The sequence below is a fragment of the Engraulis encrasicolus genome, chromosome 11, assembly GCF_034702125.1.
Source record: "Engraulis encrasicolus isolate BLACKSEA-1 chromosome 11, IST_EnEncr_1.0, whole genome shotgun sequence".
In the NCBI taxonomy this organism is placed as follows: Eukaryota; Metazoa; Chordata; class Actinopteri; order Clupeiformes; family Engraulidae; genus Engraulis; species Engraulis encrasicolus.
Window position 1 is genome coordinate 29,229,198 of NC_085867.1, and position 27,059 is coordinate 29,256,256.

A 27,059-nucleotide genomic window follows, 5' to 3' on the forward strand; every position below is an offset into this window, starting at 1 on the left:
GGTAGAGTATGGCTTTAAGATTGTTCAGACTCACTCTTCGCTGAGGTGAGGGGCAGGACCTTTTAAGCCTAGTTCAGACTCCTCCTTCAGTTGCAGGACACATACTAAGTGCTTCTTAATATGCGACCTTGCCTCCTCCACGATGACATCACTGACAGCATTATATTTCAATATCTTGCAAAAGCTCAATTGTAGAGTCTTTTTCTCATTTGCAATTGGGATGGTGAATGAAAAACAGTCCCTCAAAAGTTGTTGTGGCTAGGCTGACAGCTGGGAAACTTTATCGTTTTCTCCACGGAGGAGGGGCCAGGAGGCGGGACGAGGAGACAAGCGCAAGTGGAGGAGGCAAGGTGGCATATTAAGATGCACTCCCTGTCAACGGGGGGTGGCGGCAGATCACGTACCCAAACAGCCATCACGCCCCTCTCTTTAGAGCTGAAACGAGCCCTTGCAGCGCTCAACGTATATTTCTCTCAGGCTGAATTGTCTGTGATCTGCCACAACCCCCCCGTATGTGTCCTGCAACTGAAGGAGGAGTCTAAAGAGACCTTTACATTACATTACACTCAGCATATTTCCACAACTGGTACAGTATGGCTTTAAGATTGTTCAGACTCATTTAAGCTTGGCGTGAAAGTCTTTCTAAAGTCCTCCCTCAGCACCATGTACATTAAACATATGTGCAGGTGATCAATAATATATGAAGATAAACATGGACATAAACCCAGAAACACAGATGAGGATGGATGCCGCCACTGCACTCCTCTGCTATATGCTGTATCAGTGGTTCCCAAACTTTTTATGCCGGGACCTTCTTTTCCACCTATGGATATTTTGTGACGCTCCATATTCCAAACGACAAACGTTTTTTTGTACATTAATATTCATGCATTTTATTTGAAATACCCTTTCTAGCCATGGAAGTGAATACTTTTATAACAGTTTATGGAATTATGTTAACTACTTACCAGTGGAAGTCTCTTCTGTTTGGGACCCACTGCAGTAACTCTGTGACCCCGTGGAGGGTCCCGACCCCCAGTTTGGGAACCACAGCACTACGCTGAGGGATGTAATGTGTTTGCAGGTCACCTTCATAAACCCGGTGATTGAGCGCCACCCGAAGCTGCAGAGACAGAAGCGGATCTTCCCCAAGGAGAAAGGTTAGTGCCGTCATCCTGTCTGTCATCAATCTCTCTCTCCCCCATCACGTCGCTACAGAGGTGGTGCCTACGGCCCAATTGCAGCCTCTTGCTCAGTTTTATGTGGCCTGTGTTTAAAACTCAGTTATTTTCTTGATGTATAGACAGATGGGCTCACTGACTGGTTGTTACGATAATCAGCTCATAAATATGAGCCATTAAACTGTTCAGCATCAAATATATTAATTTTGACAGCAGGCGGGTTTCTAGTGTAAAGGTATTTTTCATTCAATTTGTAACTTGTTAATAAACGCCACTTACTTTTAATGTTGTATTAGCTTTTGGAGAGCTGTTCAGGCCAGTGCAGGCAGAACATTTGGCCTGTGTGTTATTGTTTGTTATTATGCAATAAAACTCACATTGGAGCATAAGGCTTTCAGCAATGTTTATAGCAGTCAGATGCTTTGGAATTATGTACTTCAACGTAATAATAGTGCTGGAAAAACAAACAACCATCAAGTGCAATCTTCAGTCATGTATTTTATTAAACACGTATGTCACAGTGTCTGTATACAATACAATATTCAGTGAGCAGTAGGGCTGTAACGATACACTCAGCTCACGATTCGGTTCTTATCACGATTTTTGACCTACGGTTCGATACACCCCGCAATTTCTGAAAATGTATCTTATTTGAAGCTTGGAAGTACTATCACATCGAATCATATGGTTGTTTTCTGGCCTGAAGGATAACAAAACTTTGAAAGGGCGTATCACGATACTACCTCCTTACATCATGATGCAGTATTTTGAGTGAGTATCGCGATTTCTCAGTTCGATACAATATCGTTACAGCCCTAGTGAGCAGCATATTGTAGATATGAACAGAGAAATACTGCTGGTACTTCAAAACCACTTCAAGATACACTTCCAGATATTAGGGTTACGATACAATATGTATCTCGATACATGTGCATCCCGATACAGTGATAAGTATTGCAATATTTCAGGCCTACATTTTTTGTTTTTATTCTTTTTTTTTTACATTTCTAAGAAAACATACATATGTATAACCAAATGTTACTTTTTTTCCTGTAGAGCAACAGTTACACTGTAGTGAATGCAAAACATGGCCTTTACAAAACTGTAGGCCTACTGTTCATAATGCGATCACGAATGAAAAGTGCTGTGTAGCATTCAAAAGTCAATTTTGTTTATTAATTAACATCCCAATATCAATATTTTGAACACCCCCTTTTTCAAGGCGCTACAAAGGTATAGCACAACACAATTATCTGAACTAGGGCTTGTAGAGAATAATCCATAAAAGGCAGTCAGATCCTATGGAATGGCTTAGTGGAATCTTACCTGGAAACGCTGCAGAATATCAAGTAGTGGATTTGCCCTGTACTTACTTCCTTGCTCCAGAGTTGAAGGAAATGTCGCAGTGGAGGCAGTCTCTTTACACTCTGTTAACAAGACTTTCTCTGTCCTTGAATACAGCCAACATGGGGTCTGTCTTTGAAATGTCTGCAAAAATGATTTCAGGCTTTTTATGTCTGACGGCGAACAAGCAGTTTAGCGTTATGGTAACAGTTAAGGGCGGGTTATGCTTCCTACTTGTGCCACAGAGTGAGCTTGTCGCAGCCATGATGCAGTTAATTTTGGTTTATGCCCTGTTTTGAAGCACGGTCTGCGCGATGTCATTCCACGCTGAAACTGCCTTCAATACAAAGAGTAAACTAGACGTGTCGGTTGTTTTTTAGCATCACAGACTCGACGAGAATGAAAATGAAACATGAAATCTTTATATCACGTGCATGTTTGATCGCACTGGCAGCCACAGTGGTAGTTTGGAACAAAGAAGTGGCTCATTTGTCGAGGACGAAGCGGAATGTTTCCTCGACCTCGGAACCACTGTTCAACTGTCCAAATAACTTCAGCGTCGTAACTTGCAAGCGCATGTGTTGTCTTTGGTTCGTGTAAATAAATCAAACAACAAAGCACGGGCAACTTATTTAATGAAGAGCTCACAGTCCGTAGACCGACGAAGGTTAGAACAAGGAAGTAGCGCTTGTTCTCGACTCGAGGACAGAGCAGGCTGGTCGAGAGGACCAATCAGAGACCTATTTTCGCCCTTTCACGCCGTCGCTCCCTGCGTCGAGACACAATTTCGGGGAGGTGCCCCAGAGTACCTGCGTGATGGGGGGGGCTTCACTCCGTTAACTGCGCGGCTCACTGCATCATGATGCAGTGACGCTGATCTCGAGGCATAAACCACCCTTTACTTACCACGCTTTCCTCTGTCTCTATGCATCTACCCATCACCACCCATCATTTATTGTCTTTTTGAGTGTTAAATGTCCATGCATCACTTTGTGTCTGATCAGGAACCACTGAAAAAGTAAAATCTAACTGAATGATTCTTGTAAAATGTATATGAAGTAGCGTAGAGTCACCGCTCATCTGTTGAAAACTTGCAGGATTTGTTTTTCCTTTTTGCTTACAAATTGTCCTATGTGTAATAACAATAGATGTTGTTATTGTGATTATCACCAGGGAAGAACTTCCTGCGTGCGGCCCAGATGAACATCAACTTTGCCACGTGGGGCCGTCTGATGATGAGCGTGCTGCCCCCCTGCAGCAGCAACATCACCGCCCTCAGCCCCCCCATCGCCCACCCCGACGCCACCTCCTCACCCGCACCCACAGACAAGACGGCCACCTCCACGCCACCACCCACAGGGTAAGGAGAGGAGAGGCGCTGGCTGGGTACAGCCCATTGTCCTAACTCCCACCCTCCACCTGTGCTTGTGGCCTTGCGCCTTACCGAAGCCTCACACCCTAACACCAACCTCTTCACTCTGCTCGACTGCGCGAACAGAAGGACTGAGAGAGAGTTTTTATCCTCAGGCAATTAGATTGCTTAACACTGCACTTTTTAAATAGCCCTTTGCTTTATTACTTATTTTTATATATTTTACTTATTTGTATGCGGAGCTGATTACCCCATCATCATTTCACTACATGGAATATGTATGAGACAAATAAAAGCACTTGAGCTGGAACTTGAACTTAAACCTCCATGGAGAAAACGATAAGGTTTCGTCACTGTCACAACCACTTTTGGGGTACTTTTCCCCATTCAAACATCCCGATTGCAAATGAGAAGGTGAACTTTGAATTGCGCTTATGACGTCATCACAAGGCCACAAGCAAGGGAGGAGGAGAGTAAAGATAATGCGAAGAACCCACTGCTACAGATGCTCATGGGTTCAGTTCACACTGGTAGAAAACACCTCGAGGCAGGCTGGCAGAATGCCAATATGAGCCACCCAGCAGGTGAGGTCATGCTGTGGTTTCCTGTGTTGCTGCAGGGACTCTGCCGTGCTCAAGCTGAACTTCAGTGAGGAGCGACCGCCCAAACCGCCACGCCTCCACCTGGCCAAGACGCCGTCTGCAGACACACCGCTGGTAAGACGCCACATCTACTAAGCTTTATAATATGCTCAACTCAACGAAAATAAAAAGAAACTGGGTGCTCATTCCGTAAGAAATGTTCAAAAGAAAGGAGTCAGGACAGTTGCTCCGAGTTGCGTGCACTTAATTGCTTGTCATTGACACCACATCTACCACACTGCATCTCTATGACAAAACAATACATTTATTTCATGAATCCTTAAAAAATGTAGGCCCGAACAAGTACTGAAACCGGAATATATTTAAGAGAAGGCTGATGTTTGAGGATTTGTTTTTGAAGTGTAAACTGGTCATGACAATTAATGGAACCACTTCTATTCACTGCAACACTAATTGATGAATAATGTTCACCTTTGAGATTGTGTTGTATTGCTTTCCTTTGTATAATTCTTGCTCATGTATTCGGTGGTGTTTGTGACTTTCAGAATTCCAAAGAGGACTCCCATGAGGAGAACCATGTCCCTCCTGTCAGACCCACACCTGCTCCCAGGTCAGTTCTGGAAATGCGCAGATAACTAGAAATGCACTCAGAGAGTGCAGACCTCCGCCTAGGAAGCTGTTTGATAGAACATTTGACTATGTTACACCCTATTTCTTTCACGTCTTTCTTGCCTCATTTTGTGGAGTTAGAAACTGGAATGTAAAAATCTGCCCTATCCCGCAAGTGAAGAATCTTTTTAAAATTCCTGGTTCTGGATCACCACCAAAATGTAATCACTTGTTACTTTTGTCATTTCCAACAACTTCACAAAGTTTTATCACAGACAGACAGACAGACAGACAGACAGATGTGACCGAAAACATAACCTCCTTGGCAGAGGTAATAACATAGGTAGTCTATACATTGCAACAACCTTGCTGAAAGGAGAAATGAGGGGGAAAAGGAAGAACTAAAGAAATGAGGGGGAAAAGGAAGAACTAAATTCCGCTATGTCAAAGTTCTATCTCACTCCTTCCCCTCCCCATTTTTAGGAAAAAGGCGGCAATGCAGATGGAAGACTTCAACTGCATCTCAGTTTTGGGCCGGGGACATTTTGGAAAGGTTTGTTTCCCCGACCTGTGCCATCTCTCTCTCTCTCAGCGTAGAAGTGTACTTTATTTTCATTTCCCTATGTAGCAAGCATTACATATACGATTGAATTGCATTTAAAACGACACTGTACATACTGTACCATTTCTGGAAATAACCTTGTTTTAGATTATTTAAACGATTGCGTTTAGCTTCCTCCTGTACTTCCATCCTGTACTTGTCGGACTCTGCCAGTGCAAACTTTACCGTTCATGGTCATTGAATATTATGGGTTCAGATTCCATGATAATTGCCAGCTTGTAACTATAAGTAGTGTCATCAGACCATGAGAATGGCTAAAGTACAGGAGAAAGGCAAAACTCAATATTTTAACTCGAGGTTAGGTATCAAACGAGCTTACTGTATTCCAGAAATGGTACAGTATATCGCTTCAACACCAAATTTGTAATCAAAATAAAAAACTTCCATACATCACACACATTCTCTTGCTCAACGTCATGCATGTGTAATGCATGTGCTGTGCATCAGAGTATATTATAGTGTTCTGAATGAGTCACCCGTACTCTCTCCTCCCCAATCTGCACCAACAGGTCCTCCTGGCGGAGTTCAAGAGGACGGGGAAGCTGTACGCCATCAAAGCCCTGAAGAAGGGCGATGTTGTAACGCGAGACGAGGTGGACAGGTACAGTAACGCGACACACCCAAGCCAAGCACACTCAATGGCATGTCTTATGTCATGCGGCGTTTTGACGGGTTGAATCGGAGGGTGGGTGTGTCTTTTATAAAGGGGCTCTGTATAAAAAGGGATTTCTCATATTCTGCTCTGACGAGGCTTGTGTTGAGTGATGTGGCTTCCAGTGGCAAGAGAATTTGTATTGTAGTTTTACTGAGCATGTAACCAACTGCAACGTTTTATTGTCATCATAGTGTAGACAGCCGATGCTGTCATCTCTCAGTGGAAGCGCATGCAAAAGTTAATTTGTGCAAAGCTAGGTGAAATTCCGTGTTTCATTCTGACCGCTCAATAGTCACTATAGCGGTGAATCAATTAATTGAGACATTTGTGTTATTGATTTGATTGGCTGCCACCGGCAAAATTTGCTCCTCACTTGCATACGGTTAAATTTGTCACATATAGAGCAACAATGGTGATGGAAGAAATTGGCTTTTTATGGAGGAGCTTGTGGCAGAAGGGACCAAAGCGATTTGGGCGACAAGAGGCGATTTGAGCGACAGTTTGTAGTTGAACTTCAGCTAATATTATGGTAATGAGCTATGATGCGGCTCAGGGACAGCCACCACAGCCAATTGGAATGTCTGAATGCTTTCATTCTGCTTTTAGCGGTCATACTCTTTCGCTTCCATCACTCGTGTCAGTCTTGCTATGAAAACAGTCCAGCAACGCTTTGTAGCTTTTGTTGTTTCTGGTGTGTTTGCACAGTTGGAGATGACTGTTCTTCTATGTTTCATGTGCAGCCTGATGTGTGAGAAGAGGATCTTCGAGACAATCAACGAGTCGCACCACCCCTTCCTGGTCAACCTGCACGGCTGCTTCCAGACCTCGGACCACGTCTGCTTCGTCATGGAGTACTCCCCCGGCGGAGACCTGATGACGCACATACACACCAACATCTTCACCGAGCGACAGGCCCGGTAAGCACATATACACCAATTAAGGATGCAAACGATTAATCGATTAATCGACTGCATTAATCAATGCATTAATCGATTAAAAAACATTAATCGCAATTAATCGACAATTCAACTGACAAGAGACTCAGGTGAAATGGGCATGTGAAGAGTGTGTGTGAAGAGGGGTGTGAAGAGTGAGAATATTTATATCACCTTTGGATTAAAGAATTGATATAGAATTCATTTAAATGTGGTATTTTATCTCAATTTTTTATTAAATTGTTTAGATTTAGTAGGTTTTTTTTTGAGAAACATTGAGATTTCGGGGAGAAAACGGCGCTTATGAATTAATCGATAATTTGCATCCCTAACACCAATATTTTCACAGAGCGACAGGCCCAGTAAGCTAGCCAAGGGGGTTCCCAAACTTAACCACGTCAAAGCCCCCCATATGAAGTGAGCATCAAATGACGTGTATCCATTTTGGAACATTTTGGAAAATTGACATTTTTGTATTGGACATTGCATTGCATTGTATTGCAAAATGCATTTTATACAGGTTTAAAAAGCATGTTCTTAAAATATTTGAATGGCAAGAATTCACACATGGATGAAGGGACTTCTGACAAGTAATTTTCAATTATAGAAATCAAAAGTCAAAGGACGTTTAAGTCATATCGCAATGAAAGTTCACAAAGATTCCAGCCAAGGTCCCCCTTACATGTTTTTTTTTCCAAGGGATTTTGTTTGGCTATACTTGTCCTGTCAACCAGTTGGGATGGATTGCTTGCACCTCCTCCATTTATAAAATCTCCATGGTTTTACCACAGTAAGCTTACTGCTTGGGTACAAAAGTGCAATAACCTAATGTAGCAGGTCCTTGTGTGGAATAGGTCTTTGCAAGGCCATGCTTATAGACCAGGGGTCCCCAACCATTCAGGGTCTGAGGGCTACCAAGGGTTACCTGAGGGCTACTTGTTTGTTCAAAATCTGATGTCTTACATCATTCTCGAATCAGACTATGATAGAATGATAATTTGCTTAGAGGTTATGAAGAAATATTCTTTATTAAGGAATTAACTCCATATTTAAATTACTGGTAAGAAAAAACATTAACTGTGACTAAAATCTTGTAGTAGTCACTATTTAATTAACATCCTTGGTGGTCACCTCAGAAGCTCCTGGAGGGCTACCTAGTGCCCACGGGCACCGCGTTGGTGACGGCTGTTGTAAACTAAGCTCTCTCCTGTGTTATTCAGGTTCTACACTGCCTGGTATATATATCGGGCCGATATTTGCATATTTTAAGTGCATCGTATCGGCCGATACGCATGTGGTTTTGGCCAATACGCAATATTTATTATTTTATGTCATTCGTTTTTTTTTTTTTTAAAAAGCACCAAGACACTTTATTTTTTTATTACTTGATTGTTAGACATTAAATGTTACAAGTTCTACCTCAATTTGATAAACACCCACTCTAACAATCAAGTAATGTTAAAGGAATGTTTATTTTTAACTTGAGACCTGGAATATTTGTCATTTTTAATCTTTTTTTTTTTTACCCATATCGGCCCCAAATATCGGGTATCGGAAATCGGGTATCGGCCAAGAGTGATGGAAAAAAAATCGGTATCGCATCGGCCATTAAAAAACCTGTATCGGTCGACCCCTAGTGTAGACTAAGCTGAGCTCTGTCTCCTATATTATTCAGGTTCTACACTGCCTGGTGTAGACTAAGTTGAGCTCTCTCCTGTCTTATTCAGGTTCTACACTGCCTGGTGTAGACTAAGTTGAGCTCTCTCCTGTCTTATTCAGGTTCTACACTGCCTGCGTGCTGCTGGGGCTGGAGTTCCTGCACCATAAGAGAATTGTTTATCGGTGAGTGTTGCATGCCGCAGTGCAGACTGTAATTATTTTATTGATGAGCAGGTCCTGGTGAACATATTTGATTAGTTTCATGCTTGTATCACCTTGCAAGCAATTTTATATTCTTCTCTCCACCGATTGCCTTATTATTACGGATCTGGAACTTCCACCTTTGTTGTGATATTCAGGCATTCATGTGTTGCAAATTACTCCATTTTATTTTTTTGATACTAAGGGGGGCATTGGCAGGCTTATGCTGCGGTCAGGGGGGGCGTGTATTCAAAAAAGGGAGAGAACCACTGTTGTAGAGTAATAGTAGAGGTTGTTTCAACATCCATCTGGGTGTTAGAAGTCTTCATATGATGTGTTTGGTATTTAGTGGAGCTTAATTATGTAACTTTGAATTGAACATGCTGGGCTGCCTTGCACGGGCTTTGCACAACATTGCAGAGGATGTCTGGCCCATTCCTCCTGGTAGAGCAACTCAGTCAGGCTCGCCAGCCCCCCTTGCACAACCCACATATCTGCTGGATTAAGGACAGGGGCTTTGAGATGAGGGCCATGCCAGAAGTTCTACTTTGTTGTCCACTCACCCACCATTTTATTACCATTCGTATTACCATTGTAGAAGAATGGCAAGGTCAGTTGAGTGCCAGGCAAGCTGATTCTTATGTTTTCCCCAAACATTCACCCTCTCCTTCACCACACTACCCTAGACAGCCATGGCCTTATGGTTAAGGGTTGTAGGTTCGAAACCCACCCTTCCACTCCCTACCTTGAGCAAGGCACCTAACCCATTACTGCTCCAGGGACTGTAACAAATCCCCTGTAGATAGCTATGAGTTGCTTAGGATAAAAGCCTCAGCTAAGTGTAATGTAATGTAATGTAATGCAGTGGTTCTCAACCTGGGGTGCGGGCACGCCCTGGGGGTGCGCCAGAGATTTCAGGGGGTGCGCAGAATTTTGTTTGTGTTGAGGTTGTGACCAAAATTATGCTTCCAAACATTATAATTAGGCCAAATCAAGACCAAATTAAAACATGTGTTGGTCCCCATGTAACGTCATTAAAGTATTGATTAATGTCTGAAGCAAGAATCATTGCAATTAATCACTTAAACCATTTTTTAGTGCATATACTCTTGTAGTCGTTTGGGTTGGGGGTGCGCGGCTTGTCTTGGGCACAGGTTAGGGGGTGCTTCATGAAAAAAAGGTTAAGAACCACTAATGTAATGTTTAATTAGGAACACCAATGTAGAAAAAATGCAGAAAAAATTATGCTGATTGCCTCACTGAACAGTGTCATGGCTGTTTGGTGTTTCCATTTCTTAATGGTAGAGGCAGATGAGGTGCTTGTCAGTTCCTTCTGGTCGAATTCAATTTTTTTCCAATGGTCTCAGCAGACTAGGTCTGGGGTTCCCAAACTTTCTTCCAACTTGACGCAGAACCCCTTAGCACCCCCTTGCGGCCCCCCAGGGGTCCCTGGCCCCCACTTTGAAAACCACTGCACTAGGTAATGTTTTGCCATGGTGAGACAAAAGGACACTTGTTTGAAGGGAAGGCACGGCCTTAAGTCAGTCCCAGTGATGACCGTTAGCTCATTGTGGTTTCTGGAAGCTCCTGGGAGTTGCTGGAAACATTTGCGCTGCACTGAAGAGGGGGTTGACGCGGTGTACTGTATGTATAAGGGCCTGTCCCAATGGAGTTGGGATGTGAAAAGTGACACTTGTTTGTACTGAAGAGATGCGTTTTTTTATATACTGTATTGCAAGCCTTGTTCACAGTTTCAGACATCATTTCTGGTTTCTTCTGGTTCCACTTTTTTCTCTCTTGTTGTTACCTCTTTTGAATAAAAAAGTAAACATAAAGTAGGGGTGGTCAGGAAATGAAAATAAATTAACAAAATGTAATACAAATTGTATTGAAGAGAGGGTTGTTGTGCTGTATGTAAGGGTCTGCCCCAGTGGAGTTGTGATGTGAAAAGTGACACTTATTTGAGGGAGTTGACCTTTGTTCTGCACGCAGTCTTAACTGTTCTTAACCTGTCAAATGGCCCATGTCGCTGTGAGGGTCTTTATCAAGTGAAGTTTTGTTTAAAGCTGTGTAAACTTTCTCTCTTAAGACCTTACTGAACAAAAAACGTTTCAGTCAGAAGTCTCTCCACAACGCTTTTCTTAACAGAGCCCTCTTTGAAACGGGGTAAAAAAAAAAGTTATTACACTGAGGTCATATTGGCTTTTTTTTCCCTTTAGTCCTTGAAAGTCCCCTCAATCTCCTTCCCAGTTCCATTATATAACTTGGACTTTGTTTCTTTTTCCTTTTCCTCTGAAAGGGACTTGAAGTTGGACAACCTTCTGATGGACTCAGATGGCTATGTGAGAATAGCCGACTTTGGCTTGTGTAAAGAAGGTAAGTGAGTAGGGCAGCACGGGTATGGAAAAAGTAATAATCACGATTATTTGTGTCCAATTTAAAATCACAATTCCACTTAAAGGGACAGTTTGGTCAATTTCAACATGCAGTTGTATTGCTCATGCTACCCTTGACTTGTCAGTACCTGGTGATGCCACATTTTTCGGCTCAGCCCTTTCAGAGATATGAGCAATTCTAATGGGGGCAGCGTTTGTTTACATTTTTAAAAAATGAAACATAGGCCAACTCCAAATATTTTCCCAAAAGGTACGGCTGTTTGCTAGTTGTCTGCTGATGTTTTATAACCTTTTGGATGTTTTTGGGAATAAAAAAAAAATGTTTTTTTGAAATGTAAACAAAGAGCTGCCCCCATTACAATGACCAGGATCTCGGAAACGGCTGAAGAAGAAGAAGAAAAAATCTCAGGCACTGACAAGTCCAGGGTAGTGTGAGCATTACAACTGCATGTTGAAATTGACCAAACTGTCCCTTTAAGATCACTCCATGAAAGGCAAAGGCAATTGTGCAAAAACATATCCTGAGCTGAGGTAGACAAGAGATTAACATGACCAAGAAGCAGTGAGTGTTGAAAGTGTCGTACTGTATATTGACACAGACAGGGCAGTTACAGGTGAATCTTTATTGCTGTGCAGGTATGGACCATGGTGATCGCACGTCCACCTTCTGCGGCACGCCGGAGTTCCTGGCCCCCGAGGTGCTGACCGACAGCAACTACACGCGGGCCGTGGACTGGTGGGGCCTGGGTGTCCTCATCTACGAGATGCTAGTCGGAGAGGTAAGCTTGTGGGGACATTGACCTGCTGCTCTTATTCTAAATGTGAGAAGTTTCGTGCACTGCTGACCCCAGACGTTTATCGTTGTTTTTGTTTTTTTTAATTTTGGGTATTGGCTGACTACTGCATAGACATGGGAAAAGTACTACATGGGTCAATGACGTGTCTTGGGGGGCTCAGATGTCAGCTGGGGGTACAACCGCAGCTAATGCCCATAAAATAGTTAGTAATTTTGTTATTAATGTACTGCATTGAATATGTAAAATATCTGTCTCTTGTTGCCGTGTGTGTGTGTGTGTGCGTGTGTGTGTGTGTGTGTGTGTGTGTGTGTGTGTGTGTGTGTGTGTGTGTGTGTGTGTATACACATCTGTGTGTGTGTGTGTGTGTGTGTGTGTGTGTGTGTGTGTGTGTGTGTGTGTGTGTGTGTGTGTGTGTGTGTGTGTGTGTGTGTGTGTGTGTGTGCGCATGCATCAGTCTCCGTTCCCAGGCGATGACGAGGAGGAGGTGTTTGACAGCATCGTGAATGACGACGTGCGCTACCCTCGCTTCCTCTCACCCGAGTCTGTCTCAATCATCCAGAAGGTGAGTAGCCACGCGCCGCTGCTCTCTGCCCATAATCACCAGACATTCATCATGTTTTAAGAACATGCGTAAATTGAAAGACTCAGGGACTACAACGATATTCAGGAACTGTGTAGACACGCACACACGCGCGCACACACACAAAGGGCTCTTCCAACTCTGATTTATCATTTATTGATATTTATTTTTTGACACCAACAAATTTGTCTGAGATTCAAGATGCACAAATCTCCAAACCTCTATTTACAACCCTCTGTGTTTATATCGGTGGGCATGCCAGCAGATCCTCTGTTACTATATGCCACCTACCACTGTTTACTATTGTGCGGTTCAATGATCCAAAAGGTGTTAGACTCACAGTTTTCATTCGACACACTCATCTGTTGTCCTGACATGTTGTGTCTCGACTGCTCAATTAGATACTGTATACCAGGGTGTCAGACAGGGGCCGGATGCCGGCCGCCTAGGTGATTTTAATCTGGCCCCCAGATTTGTAGAGAGGAAAAACTAAGAATGTCAAAAAGATGGAAATCTGTAGCTCATTACAAATCTGCTGAAGGTGTCTGACATTTCAGATTTCTAAGATTTGATTTGATTAGATTAGATTAGATTAGATAACTTTATTGGTACCCAAGGGTAGATTTGATTTGCAGTAAAGTGAGCTTCGCTAATACAAAACATTCAGGACATATAGGACACGCATAACATACAAGCAAGCCAACTAAACCCATCCCAAATTAGTTCTCAATCTCAAATTAGCTCTCATTTTGAGAACTAATTTGCCTTTTTTGGGTGCCCTGTACAGTCAATGTGCTTCTGATATACCCACTGTCGTGTCATCCACCTCGAGATGATAAACTAGCCATGCGATTCTAAAATGAAGCAGAAATCTGCAACATTTAGCAATTGCGATACGGGTTTGGCCCACTTGAGATAAAAATGACTGTATGTGGCCCCTGGACCGAAATGAGTTTGACACCCCTGCTGTATACAGAAGTACAGGCTACTGCATAGACATGGGAAATGTACTGCATGGGTCAATGACGTTTTTTGGGGGGGCTCAGTCATCAGGTACAACCACAGCTAATGCCCATGAAATAATTAGTAATTTGTTATTAATGTACCACAATCAATATGCTTTTTAGATATTCTACTAAAGAGAAAAAAAATCCATTTAATCCATACTGTGTTAAAGTGGTATGCCACTATTTTGGGGCTTAAAACAGTTAAAATTGTTGGCTGGGGTTTATAAAGGTGGTAAAGTGTCTTATTTTTTCATGTTAAGCGTTGTCTTGCTTTAAGACAAGTTAAAAGACTGAATTTGTCGCTAAGCTAGTGAAAGTCAATGGATCCGTGTAGCATGCTGTGTAGCAAGCTGTGGTAGCACAACCCTGAAGTGCGCTACCACTTCAACGCCATTGACGCTCATGTCTATGAGCAACTGCTTTGCCATTTAGCTTTCAAAGATAAGATCCTGCCCCGGCACCACTGTCTCTGGCTGCTGCCTGCCCTCACTGCACTGGCCCTTTTGTGTAGGTTCATGGGACACAATTGTCGGCCCTCGGTCCCAAGATCTGAAAGCAATTCCCCTCAGAGTGCTGGCTGTGCTCCGTCAATAATCTCCCTCTTGCATGGCACTGATAAGAGCTGTCATGTGTCAGCACCTGGGTGAGCCTCTCTCCCTGGGAGAGGGACAGATAGAGGAGGAGGAGGAGAGCCTGATGACTGACTGATGGCTGATGGATATCTTGTGCTCTGTTGTCTTGTGCCACCACAGCTGCTGCAGAAGAACCCTGAGAGGAGGCTGGGGGCAGGAGAGCAGGACGCTGAGGAGGTCAAGAAACATCGCTTCTTCCAGGTCAGTGCAAAACTCAACCATGTTGAATGATGAAATGAATGAATGAAATGTTGTGCGTAGAAATGTACGTTTGGAAGCGTTTAGGTCTTCATTATATCTTTTTTCACTTTTTTTTGGGTGCTTCATTCTCTCTCTCTCTCTCTCTCTCTTTCTTTCTTTCTTTCTTTCTTTCTTTCTTTCTTTCTTTCTTTCTTTCTTTCTTTCTTTCTTTCTTTCTCTCTTTCAGAACTCTTCACAATTAAACAAGGTTCCGCTTGGTTTCAGATGTAAATATTTCCATTAGAGTAGTAGATAGAATATCAAATGGCAGTTACTCTACATTCATAGTAGATCATATCTATAATAAAGTCATTTCGAATCTACAGTTTTATTTGATTAAATGCTGTAACTCAGTGTCATTTGGAGTGTTGGATGGGATATCTGATTTCAGTTGCTATTCTGTTTCATAGCACATAAGCTCTGTACTAAACTCATTTAGATGCTAGCAGATAGTCAAGATTCTGAATGAATCTTATGAAAGAATTGTTTCAGTGAAGCATGTTAGGTCTTCAATTTAAACTGCAATGTTCAGATCGGTATTGGATTATGTGCTTTATCTCAGACACACTCTGATGGTCCATTTATTGTAAAGGATCCTGTATCTGATGCTTAGACTGCCACTCTCAATAACTGATGTAATAGCTTCTGTGTGTTCATGCAATTTTAATGCATTCGCTCGTAGTAAGGCACCATTTGTGATGGACTAGAATAGAGCCCTTTTCCTTTCCTGTGTAACTGGCTTTAACAGAAGTAATAGGACGGTATACGAAGTAGGGATGGGACTCTAAACTAAATTCAATTGTATATCCAATAATTCGAATAGAGTTAGAAAATTTGAAATGTCAGTCTCGAAGTCCATACTCATAAAAATGCAGACCCCACAAAAAATCTGCACGGGCCTCCCTTACTGTGTTGGGTGACAATGAAGATTAGTGCAAAGTTCCATTCAATTTCTACATTTGCAAGTATGAATTCTTTCAATTGCAACACAAAAGATACGTCAGAAATTCCCACACACGCTGTTTACAGTCATGGAGAACAATATTCCAATATTTTACCAGTCACAAATGAGAGGTGTTGGAAAGGTTCATTCNAAAATCAATTTTAGTCTTAGTCATATTTTAGTCATTGCCTTCCCAATTTAGTCTTAGTCTTTGTCTAAATGACGAAAATCAATTTTAGTCTTAGTCAATTTTTAGTCATTTTAGTCAACACTGTACATAATAGAACTTCTCCACACACTGCTTCTCTTTTCTCATTGACTGGACAGAATAAACCTTCTCTGCACACTGCTTCTCTTTTTAACATATATCACACTGCAGAATGAAACTTCTTCACACACTGGTTCTCTTTTTCTGCATTTTATTTAACACCAGTGTTAATTTAGTCATCTTTTTAAAATTTAGTCTTAGTCTTAGTCACAATGACAAAAATCAATTTTAGTTTTAGTCATATTTTAGTCATTGCCTTCCCAATTTAGTCTTAGTCTTAGTCTAAATGACGAAAATCAAAAAAGGGCTTTGACGAAATATTTTAGTCATAGTCATGGTTGACGAAATTAACACTGATTCAAAGTGAATCACATCATTCTAGAAAACTAAGAGGTAATCATACAGCATAATCAATAATAACGTAGAGAAAATTATTTGGTTGTGCTGTTTTTATCATCTTTTAACATCATGTTATTGGGTGGGGGGCTTATGATTAGGTCAGGGGGGCATGTCTTCAAAAAAGGTTTTGAACCACTGATCCAGATGCATGGGCTGGCTCAGGGAATCATAGTGGCCTCTCTTCCTCTGAGATCAGCCTCACTCTGCAGGGTATCGATTTGGACGCTCGATAGCTGAAGTGGCCGGACCTGCACAACTTACTCAATAACTGTTCTAATAGCTTCCTTACGTTCATGCAATTTAAATACGTTCACTTGTGGTGAAGTACTACAATTTGCGACGAAGGGGTATTGTGACATCAGAGCTCAAATTCCAATTCCAAATTTGAAAAAAATGGCAGTTGGACCAGGTGACGTGATTAGGCGTATAACTACAAATTGAGAAGTGTGTTTGGTGTCTGTGAGTGAAAATCTGGGGAAATGAACGTGTGTGTGTGTGTGTATGTTTCTGTGCATGCTCTGTTGACCAAGAAGGGGATGTGTGTCAGTTTCCTGGTGGGCGTTTGGGGATTTGACCATGTCCCCTGTGTGTGTGCAGGTTATCAGTTGGAGTGCTGTTGCACTTGACACTTCACTACGGTGTTAGTGTGTGTGCCCGCCCGCATGGTGTGGATTGGGACGGGATGTGTGTGTGTCTGTGTGCGCTTAAGCAAGTGTCCGTGTGTGTGTGCCTGCAGGGTATCGATTGGGACGCTCTGCTGGCCAAGAAGGTGAAGCCTCCGTTCCTGCCCAGCATCAAGGGCTCTGCTGACGTCAGTAACTTCGACGAGGAGTTCACGCGCCTCAAGCCGGTGCTGACCCCGCCCCAGACGCCCATCTTCCTCACCGCCGAGCAGCAGCACATCTTCGCTGACTTCGACTTCTCAGCACTGCACTGAAGGCTCAGGACTAGTTACACACCCCTCTCTTTCTCTGTCTGTCTCTCTCTCTCTCTCTCTCTCTCTCTCTTTCTGTGCCTATCTCCTGCTGCTCTTTCTCCTTGTTCTCTCTCTTTCTGTGCCTATCTCCTGCTGCTCTTTCTCCTTGTTCTCTCTCTTTCTGTGCCTATCTCCTGCTGCTCTTTCTCCTTGTTCTCTCTCTTTCTGTGCCTATCTCCTGCTGCTCTTTCTCCTTGTTCTCTCTCTTTCTGTGCCTATCTCCTGCTGCTCTTTCTCCTTGTTCTCTCTTTCTCTTTATCTCTGTCTTTCTCTACCTCTCTCCTTATAGCTCTCTCTTTCTCTGTCTCACTCTCTCTGTGCCTCATTCTGTCCCTCTCCTCTTCTCTGGTTTGGCTATGCACCTCTAGTTATTGTGCTGCCCCCCCTTTAAAAGCGTCAGCAAAGCTGTTACTGTGAGCTCCAGTCAGAACCCCCCCACCCCCCGCTCACACGCCGTTCTCCCCAACCCTTTGCCATCTGCAGCCTGCACAGACGGAGGGATGAGGAGAGGAGAGGAGAGGAGAGGGATGAGGAGAGGAATAGAGTGAAGGGATGGGAAAGGAGAGTTTGAGGACTCAGCCAAGCATGGAGACTTATGCCGAAGATCTGTGTTGTACTCATGAGCATTACTGCCTACTGCCACACAGAACTGGACACACAGACACACTCACAGACACACTCACAGACACACTCACAGACACAGACACACACTCAGACCCACAGACACACACTCAGACCCACAGACACACACACAGACACACACAGACACACAGACACACACACACACACACACTTCTGCCATCGGCTGCTTTTGCCTCCAGCAGCCAGTAGAGGGACCCTCATCACTGTGAGTAGCACTGAACAGCGGCATCCCACCCCGACCCCTCCCATTCCATCCCCTCCTCTCCTCCCTCTGCAAGGCTCTCCTCTCCTCTCCATCTCCCCCTCCTCTCCTCTCCTCTCCTCTCCTCTCCTCTCCATCTCCCCCTCCTCTCCTCCCTCTGCAAGGCTCTCCTCTCCTCTCCATTTCCCTCTCCTCCCCTCCCCTCCCTTTTCCTCTCCATCTCCATCTCCATCTCCTCTCCTCTCCATCTCCCATCTCCTCTCCTCTCCTCTCCTCCCCTTTCCTCTGCTCTCCTCTCCTTCCGCTGCAAGGCTAAGTGTCCCTTATCCCTGGTGTCCTTTCTCTATCCCTCCTGCCAACCCCCCTGCACAGTTGTCAGTACGATGTCTCTGTGTCTCTATGCCCCAGAAGGTCCAATATTTGTCTATTTATAATTTGTAGCGTTGTTTGTTTCTGTGCTACAAAATGCAGAGGTTTGCCTTTGCCTTCAAGCATTGGTTGGATGAAGTTACTTCAATGCGTTACTCCATGATGTGTCCTTTTTGTATTGTCTGTTTGTTGGTGCCCCCCCCCCCTTTACATCTTTTTTTATGTCTGCTGTGTGGATCATTTTTCAGTTTTTGTTTTGTTAAAACAAAACTGTCAAAAGAACTCAAAACCTTGCAGCTGATCTGAATGTCTTCCTGTAGCAAAATGATGCTAGATTTATATTTGCACTTTTTTCTGTTTTTTCTTTTTTTCCTTTTCTTTTTCCTTAATGTGAACCAAGCAGAGTGCGTTCACACAAATGAAGGACCATTTTGGGTAAATGCAACAAGGTGGTGAGCTGCACTGAAGTCCCAGAAGCTTTTAAGCGATGACCAAGTCTCTCTGCCCTGCTATGCAGACAATAGAGCTGAGTACTGTATTAGCCACAGGGGCTCTCACGACTGCTACCGCTCCAAAGTGTGAGGCGGCTCGTGAGTAATTTGTTTGGGGCGATGACTGGATAAAGTGCCACGGTCTCCTCAGTCACATGACTCGATGCCACATTCTCTGTCCCTCCAGCCCCCACCCCCACTGCCCCAATGCTCTGTACATGGCCGTGGTGTTGTGTAGAGAGATTGACCCGATTTTGCGGCTTGAAGCCCGCTCGCAGATCCCACAACTGATGAATCTGACCTGACATTGCAACGGAACAGAGACCCGGCCGACAGACAGACAAAGCTCTTTGCACTCGGAAACACTACTGAAGCCTACTACTTGTACTACATTTGTACACTTTTAAGATTGGGTCATGGAGTTACTGAGGCCTACTACTACATTTGTACACTTTAAGATTGGGTCATGAAGTTGCTAGTCCTGAAGTCCATGCAACGGGCTTTTTGGCGCAGAAGGACAATGAAGTTTGTTTTGAAGGCTAACTGTCCAAGTTACTCAATCTGTTATGATTATATGTGTATTTAAGCCTATTGTGGCATTGAAGTGCTTTTTTTAAACAGCCTTGAAGTCATGCTTGGGGTGAGAAATATTATGTAAATGTGTATTTAAAAAAATGGTGATGTTCTGATTTGGGCTGTGTATGAAAGTCTTGTTAGTTGAGGCTGAAATGTACTAAATTCTAAAAGATGCTACTGTACTCCATGTATGTCTTTAATGTCTATCTGTCTGTAGATGTTGTATGTACCAAGACCCCATGTGATTTACTACTGATGTAAGTCATATACTGTGATGACGTAAAAGCATTATTGTACTACAGATAAGACTGTCCTTTATACATTCAACATAATGAAAACATGAATAAATATGTGACTATTGCAAATCCAGTTAATGGGATGAATGTATTTTCACAAAAAAAATAAAACATATCTTGACCAATACATGTTCAGTTTATTAATACTGAAAATGCAAAATGTGTTTAAAAAAAATGTACATATTGCATGTCACAATGTAAATATTGCATAAAGACAAACTTTAACTGTATAGCAAACACAAATATCCATGATGCAAAAACACTGTGCAAATTCTCTAAAGTTACGCAAACGGCAAAAAACAGGATTGAAAACAACATTGCAATTATTGCTCTCACTCTCTAAATGTCATTAACATTGCACAGAAGGAAACTTCACTCCATCCTCATGAGGACACAACACACAAATAGACTGCATTTCATTTTCCCAAACTCACATCCTCCGACGCTGCCCTGTTCTCAGAACCCATATCTCGCTGTCGGCTCGAGTGAAGTCTCTTTTATATTGAACACTCCGGTACAGATGTGATGCATCTAAAAAATAATCCTTGTGAAATCAACTTTGAAAGAGACATATGTCCACATAACGTGTCACAACGTGGGTATTTTTTCCCCAGATGCATCGCGTTTGTATTTTGAATGTTTAACAAATGTCCAATATAAAAAGACTGTTACCCTGGTTGACCACGAGATATGAGGACAGAGGAGCAAGGAAAGGGCATGAATTTGGAGGAATTATTGATTTGCACACATAGGGTCCTTCCCATTATCCCAACTCCCGTCCTCCCTTGTGTTTGTGGCCCCATGATGAAGTTGAATTCAAATCCATATCTTGCAAAAGTGCAATTCAAAGGTCATGTACTTATTTGCAATCGGGATATGGAATGAGGAGGTCAAGCACAGGTCGAGGACGGGAGTTAGTTTAATGGAATGGACCCATAGCTGTGTTCTACTCTACATGCACAATCTACTGTAGCTAGGCTGGTATATGTGGCATCATGCTTGCTAAGTCGGAAGCATAGTCTCCAACACACGGATATGCATAAACAACTAGAGTGAGTTTGATCGATTAAGCTATAGTCCATTCATTTTGGTCTGTAAATTGATTGTTATTAATCTCACCAAGAAGTCATCACACTACACAAATTCTCATCAAAAAATATACTACTGTGAAATGTCTTCAAAGATGTAAGAGTATATAGGAAGGCATACATGTTGAATGGTAAGAAAAGTCGTTGCCTTTTGCAGTTGAAGTGTACAGTTGTTTTTACAGCTGACCTGCTGGCTAGAAATTGATCAGGACCCTGTTCGTCCATGCAAGGCAGCTTTGAGCTTATGTTGAGAAAACTAGCTTCTTTACTTCACGTTGTACAGGTAATCTAACAGTTATGAGCCAATTCTGAAAAAGCCAGAAAAGACATAATTCACACACAAATGGTTCAAGGACATGATTCTGGACTAATATTGGTATACACACTGTATTCACACCATAATAATCTGTAATATACAGAGCAGTGCCGAAGAAGGGTTTATTTAAATGCCTTGTGGGGCATCTCAGTTTGATCACATTAAATGCTTTCAGTACTCTCTGCAGTGACTGCATTTGGTCCTTCATCACAGACATCCATTCTGTTTTTCTGGACCAAATCCAACCTTATATGCTTTCCAATCGCCAGAATAAATAACAATCCATCAAAAGCAACCACTTTTGAAATTTAACAAAGTGCAACCATCAAGTGCATTATGGAGCTGCCATGAAGTGCATTACTCTTTCAAATCTGCTCGATTGCTCCCTATGACTCAATAGGTTCACACTGTAATAAAGACAGAAGAATCTTCCACAAGTCATGGGAAAAGAAGAGGGAAGGAATTAAAGGATTTCTGGACTAAGCTTCAAGAGATGGGTTTACATCTCTAAGGTGCTGGTTACACATATGCGGATATTGTAAAAGGCGGACATTTTTCAATCCGTTTACGTGTAAACACAGCATGTGGTTAAAAATAAAAACTCCATTGTTCCAGGTACGTTTCAGCCCCCTAAATGAGATATTTTTTGAAAACAGAGTTTTGCAAAAATGCATTCGGCTTCTACGACAAAAAAAACAAAACTAGCTAACTTAGTTAGCAATGATGTTGTCGAGAAACGCACCCCTGGTCTGCCCAATGCAATTGCTTTGTCCAAGCGTCAAATAAACATTTACATAACATGAATGATATGACGTCATCCTCCCACAAGTAGACTTCCTCTCCCACACCACAGTCCCTCACGCGCAGAGACAGGAAAGGAATGAACGAGGGATTCTGGACCAAGCTTCAAGAGATGTCGCCATCCTGTTTGAGAGAACGGTTAGGTGGAAACATCTCCCTCATACAGATCTCAGAGGTGGAAACATCTCCAAACACATCTCTACGTAAGTAGAGACTGGGAAAATGAAAAAAAAAACCATCTCCATCATATGGGGTTGTCCTCGCGGAAGTAGACCTTCTCCCACACCACGGTGCCCCAGACACAGAAGAAGCTCCAGAGGTTGCGCAGCGTGCCGCGGTCGAAGGGGTTCTCGTCTGCGCCGCAGTGCTTGAGGTAGGAGATGCGGCTGCGCGACATGAACTCCCAGGTGGTGGTGTTGAGGGAGACCAGGTAGAGGTGGGAGCCCAGCAGGAGCAGCACGGTCAGGGAGAGCACGGCCACCAGGGTCGCTGCCCCCAGCAGCACGCCGTTGGTGCGCAGCCACAGCTGCCACGTGGACGCCTGCGTGAAGCCCGACCTGCACAAACAATCGGGGAGAGAAAGAAGAGTTTAGTGGGAGGCAACTGGACCAGAGATATTTTTTAACAAGAAAGCAACCATCTCTGGCTGAACTTGCTTCGGAACCTCAATGGTTGCAATGCTGCAACCTGCACATCAACACACTGCGTGAAGCCCGACATGCACAAACCACAAATGGAAAGACAGTTTAGTTGTAGGCAGGACTCTAGATGAACACCTGCCGATCAGCCAAATGCTGGTGAAAATTGAGTTTGGCTGGTAGAAAAGAAAACTTTGACTGATAGGCAACGTATGTGTGATGGAAAAAAGTTAATTTAGAGCCCTGTTTGTAGGCAACAGGTCTTTGTTCTGAACCTCAATGGTGGCAAGAATCAGTCGTAGTTGTAGATGTGACCGATCTACTTGCGTAGTGATCTCTGAAGTGACAAAACTCGTTGCCATTGGCAGAGGCCATTATTAGTGGGCACTACAGAAAAATAATTGACCACTGAACGTTGGGCCCGCACATTGAAAGTGAATGGGAGCTCTCCCAACATTCTAGAGGACCGTATAATAACACATGATATTACATAGCTGTTACACCACTTACTCCAGGTGTCACCAACGTTGTGCCCGCGGGCGCCAGGTAGCCCTCCAGGAGCTTCTGAGGTGCCCACCAAGGATGTTAATAAACAGTGACGACTACCAGATTTTAGTCACAGTTAATGCTTTTCTTGATTTAAATATGAGATTATTTATTCTTTATAACCTATAAGTAAATTATCACTCAATGATAGTCTGATTTGAGAATGATGCCAAGACATCAGTAGAGGATTTTGAACAAAAGTAGCCCTCAGATGTCCCTCAGATGTCCCTCATAAGCCCTCGGGTAGCCCTCGGGTAGCCCTTGGTAGCCCTTGGTAGCCCTCAGACCCAGAAAGGTTGGGGACCCCTGACTTACTCCATTGTACCTAATGGGGTAGATAGACTGTATTACATTAAGAACCTAACAAGAACCCACCACAAACTTGATCCTACTAGCTATCAGTCAGTTGATCATAAGTACACAGGTCTACTGATGGCAAGTTACCTATGTTGAAAGGAAACTGACTTTCTTTAGTTTACTTATACGTCTGACTCCTCGGTTGCATGCACATCCACTTAAACCATTTAGATGCTGGATTAAAGGGGCGCAATGTAGGATTACGTAGTTAGTGAGGTGCCTGTGGCATGCCTGTCTCAAAATCTACACCATCATGAAAAAAATGCTCTTTAACTAAGCTCGCTTTGAGAATGCCAGTAATTGATACAAATCTGAATATACTGTATATCTGGCAGTATGTAAAGCAAATTTTTCGTATGAGAAGTGTTTCCTACGAAACTTATTTGGGTTGCTCTGTCAAAAGTTACATTTGGGGTTCTCTGACAGCAGACCATGAAAGTGGTCGCGAGAGTCATCATTCACTTACTATTGACTCAAATAGCATCGGCTGACTCGGGACAGTGATTAATTAAACTTTTAATCCTACATATTGCCCCTTTTAAGGCACAAACACAGTCCAGCAAGAAATAAAGTTGGTGGCACGAGGGATCCCATCAATTGACAATTAACATTTCGGGCATTATTTTTTTGTTTAATCAAGCCAGAGCTACACCCCATTAGAAGATAGTGAAAGAGCCTGGAGGAACTTTATAGCAAAGCTTGAATATCACTGGAAAGTTTCGAGGCTTTCTGCTCCCTTGCTTTATTCCCATCTTTTTATTGGGTTCTGTGTAAAACTTTGATTTTTTTCGCACACCTCAGCTGGCAGGTGCGTCGGAGATGGCCCATGGGTCACTCAGCAAACAACTTAAAGAAACTCCCGCACACTGACCATTTCGCTGTTCTTTCTTTAACAAACGACGTTTCGGTACTAGACCTTCATCAAGCAAAGCGGTGCTTAGTTGCCATTGGGGTGCATTAGTCCATTAAATTTTGTAATATTAAGGGGGGCGTTGTCGGGTTTATGATGAGGTTAAGGGGGTATTGGGAGGCTTGTGATGAGGCCAAGGGGGCGTTTGTTCAAAAAAGGTTGAGAACCACTGGGTTTGGGCGTCAGACTCAAAGGTTGGTGGGGGGAGGTTGGTTACAGGTTTGAGCCTCGCTCTGCCTGACCTTATCGGTGTGTCCTTGAGCAAGACACTTAACCCCAAATTGCTCCTGCTGGCAGGGTGGTGCCCTGTGTGGCAGCCACTGCCACCAATGTGTGGATTTGAGTGTGAATGGGTGAATGTGAGACGTACAAATGTAAAGTGCTTTGAGCACTCGATGGGGTGGAAAGGCACTACACAAGTGCAGTCCATTTACCTTTAACCTTCTTGTTCATTCCGTGATGTTATGTTGACCAGGACTACACAGGTACTACATTACATTACATTAACCTTATCTGACTCTTCCATCCAATGCAACTTTACATTAGGTACAGGGTATTTGTTACTGTCCCTGGGGCAATGTGGGGTTAGGTGCCTTGCTGAAGGACACCTCAGCCATGGAGAGGTCATGTATTGCTATTGTGCGCATGCGCCTATGAATTGATAGAACGTTATTTTGTATCAGATGCGCATGCAGAAGGATGTTATGACAGTTGGTGTTACAGTTACAGATTAGTCGGTTGTGTATGATTTGGTCTCCGTAAATAAACCAAAGAAAGACAGAAGTTGTCCGTCAATTCCTACGTAAAGGAAAATACTACTAGGAGATGTAGGGATAGGTAAAGGTGGGTCTTGACCTGGCAATTGAAAGTCCAACTCCCCAACCATCAGGTCTCTTAGCTCTGAACCCCAGATACAGCATGTGGACTCTATAAGGTTTTCGATGAGACACACAGTACATACCAGGCCATGTGGAAAGCCCAGACGAGGACGATGAGTTGGATAGCTAGGTAGAGCACGAACCAGCGGTGGTTCTTCTCCCCAACGCAGTTCTCGATCCAGGGGCAGTGGTGGTCGTAGCGGCGCACGCAGTGTTGGCATGTCTGGCAGTGCTTAGACCTCATTGGTTGCTGCTCGGGGGGCAGGCAGGAGGGGAGAAAGTAGAAAAAGGCCCATCTCAACCCATACATGTGCAGCATGTAATATTCATTTATATTATTCATATGATTCAATTAGGTATTGTTTACAGGGTCAGTTTCTTGATTAACAATTGATTACCAATTAAAGTAAATGGACCAACAGAGCTTCACAAGAAAGGAACTGCTACAATGCTAAATGAAAATACCTCCAAAAGGCAATGTCCACAACGACGGAGCCTCAAAGACTTTGGGGTGTGGGGTATCATGCCCTGTTGCTCTTCTGTGACGCCCAGGGTGAACTGAAGTACAGGTGAAAGAAGACAGTATGAACACACCCCAGTGACCTTGCTTGCACTACTATGGCTAGCAACAGAACGCACATCTGCACAGACACTGTGTACAGCATACCTGGACGTCTCGGTCGTCACAGAGCACGAACCCCGGATCCATGAGTGACACCCCGAAATACAGAAGCACCGACACCAGAACCAGCGTCACGAAGAGCACGGGCTTGAAAAGTTGCCCTGTCTCCTCTTGCTTTCTTAGCTCTGTAGATATAAGGCATAACAAAAAACCCTGACTATCTTGCAATGCATGCACAAACCCACAATAATAACTGATAAGAGCAAATTGATGTGTAAGGTTAACAGTCATTAAATCAAACGTTGCCAAGGTCTTCTTACCCGTGTCGTGCAGAAAGAGAATTAACGTTATCACCCATGTCAGAATAACGTGTGCGGTCCTCACAAGAAATCCTGACGCGAACACATTTTTGAACATCCTAGCATCGCATACTTAGACCATTAACCACTGGACACCAACAATTTACGGGTTGGGTTACATTTACGAGCTGTCAAACAAGGCAACATCCGAACGTTTATAATCGACACATGTTGCATAATGGACTGTGCAACATAGCTGAAATATCAAAATCACAATCCAAATGTAAAAACCACTTAGCTACCGTTAGATTTGGTGATATAAATCATTTTGAGAAACCAGTTTAGCGAGCAGGCTAACGCTCCAGTGAAGATACCAGTACCAGTACTCAAGAAGTAAACCATTCCCTCAGGCCAATTGATATAGTTATAGCTCTCCCTGCTCGACGTTTTGCTTAACGGAATGCTCAAAATATCAGAGATGACAATTTCATCAGTGCTCCAGCTGTAGTTCACTTCATTTTTTCGCTCTAATAAGCTTGTTTATATTATTGTTCAGCTCCGCTGTCGCTCAGTATGTGAACTAATCCTATTGGACAATGTCGTCCACGTG

At 43.2% G+C, this 27,059-nt stretch overlaps 2 protein-coding genes across 2 annotated transcripts in view; one reads left to right on the plus strand and one right to left on the minus strand.

The window, feature by feature from the left end:
* Positions 1–17,443, plus strand: part of pkn3 (protein kinase N3) — a 38,602-nt gene extending 21,159 nt beyond the window's left edge. Inside the window, exons 10-22 of the mRNA XM_063210377.1 lie at positions 1,085–1,160; positions 3,699–3,885; positions 4,517–4,613; positions 5,045–5,109; positions 5,592–5,661; positions 6,240–6,331; positions 7,126–7,302; positions 9,100–9,162; positions 11,480–11,556; positions 12,213–12,355; positions 12,828–12,935; positions 14,713–14,793; positions 17,179–17,443. Of these exons, the coding sequence (XP_063066447.1) occupies positions 1,085–1,160; positions 3,699–3,885; positions 4,517–4,613; positions 5,045–5,109; positions 5,592–5,661; positions 6,240–6,331; positions 7,126–7,302; positions 9,100–9,162; positions 11,480–11,556; positions 12,213–12,355; positions 12,828–12,935; positions 14,713–14,793; positions 17,179–17,379 (1,437 nt within the window). The 3' untranslated portion in view covers positions 17,380–17,443. The remainder of the gene's footprint in view (positions 1–1,084; positions 1,161–3,698; positions 3,886–4,516; positions 4,614–5,044; positions 5,110–5,591; positions 5,662–6,239; positions 6,332–7,125; positions 7,303–9,099; positions 9,163–11,479; positions 11,557–12,212; positions 12,356–12,827; positions 12,936–14,712; positions 14,794–17,178) is intronic.
* A 2,668-nt stretch (positions 17,444–20,111) lies between these two features.
* Positions 20,112–27,007, minus strand: zdhhc12b (zinc finger DHHC-type palmitoyltransferase 12b). The gene is made up of 5 exons (XM_063210378.1): positions 26,471–27,007; positions 26,196–26,335; positions 25,994–26,086; positions 25,612–25,778; positions 20,112–22,756 (listed from the first exon to the last, which is right to left on the minus strand). The coding sequence occupies exons 1-5, from the start codon at positions 26,565–26,567 to the stop codon at positions 22,444–22,446; spliced, it is 810 nt and encodes a 269-aa protein (XP_063066448.1). The 5' UTR covers positions 26,568–27,007; the 3' UTR covers positions 20,112–22,443.
* Positions 27,008–27,059: the final 52 nt, after the last annotated feature.

Bases quoted from the DNA above. Each gene is read 5' to 3' on its own strand.
- zdhhc12b (XM_063210378.1), bottom strand. From the start codon at position 26,567: ATGTTCAAAAATGTGTTCGCGTCAGGATTTCTTGTGAGGACCGCACAC. The intron at 25,779-25,993 runs GTATTTTCATTT...CCCCCCGAGCAG, and splicing joins GTGGACATTGCCTTTTGGAG to CAACCAATGAGGTCTAAGCA. The intron at 22,757-25,611 runs GTATGTACTGTG...TTGTTTGTGCAG, and splicing joins TGGGCTTTCCACATGGCCTG to GTCGGGCTTCACGCAGGCGT.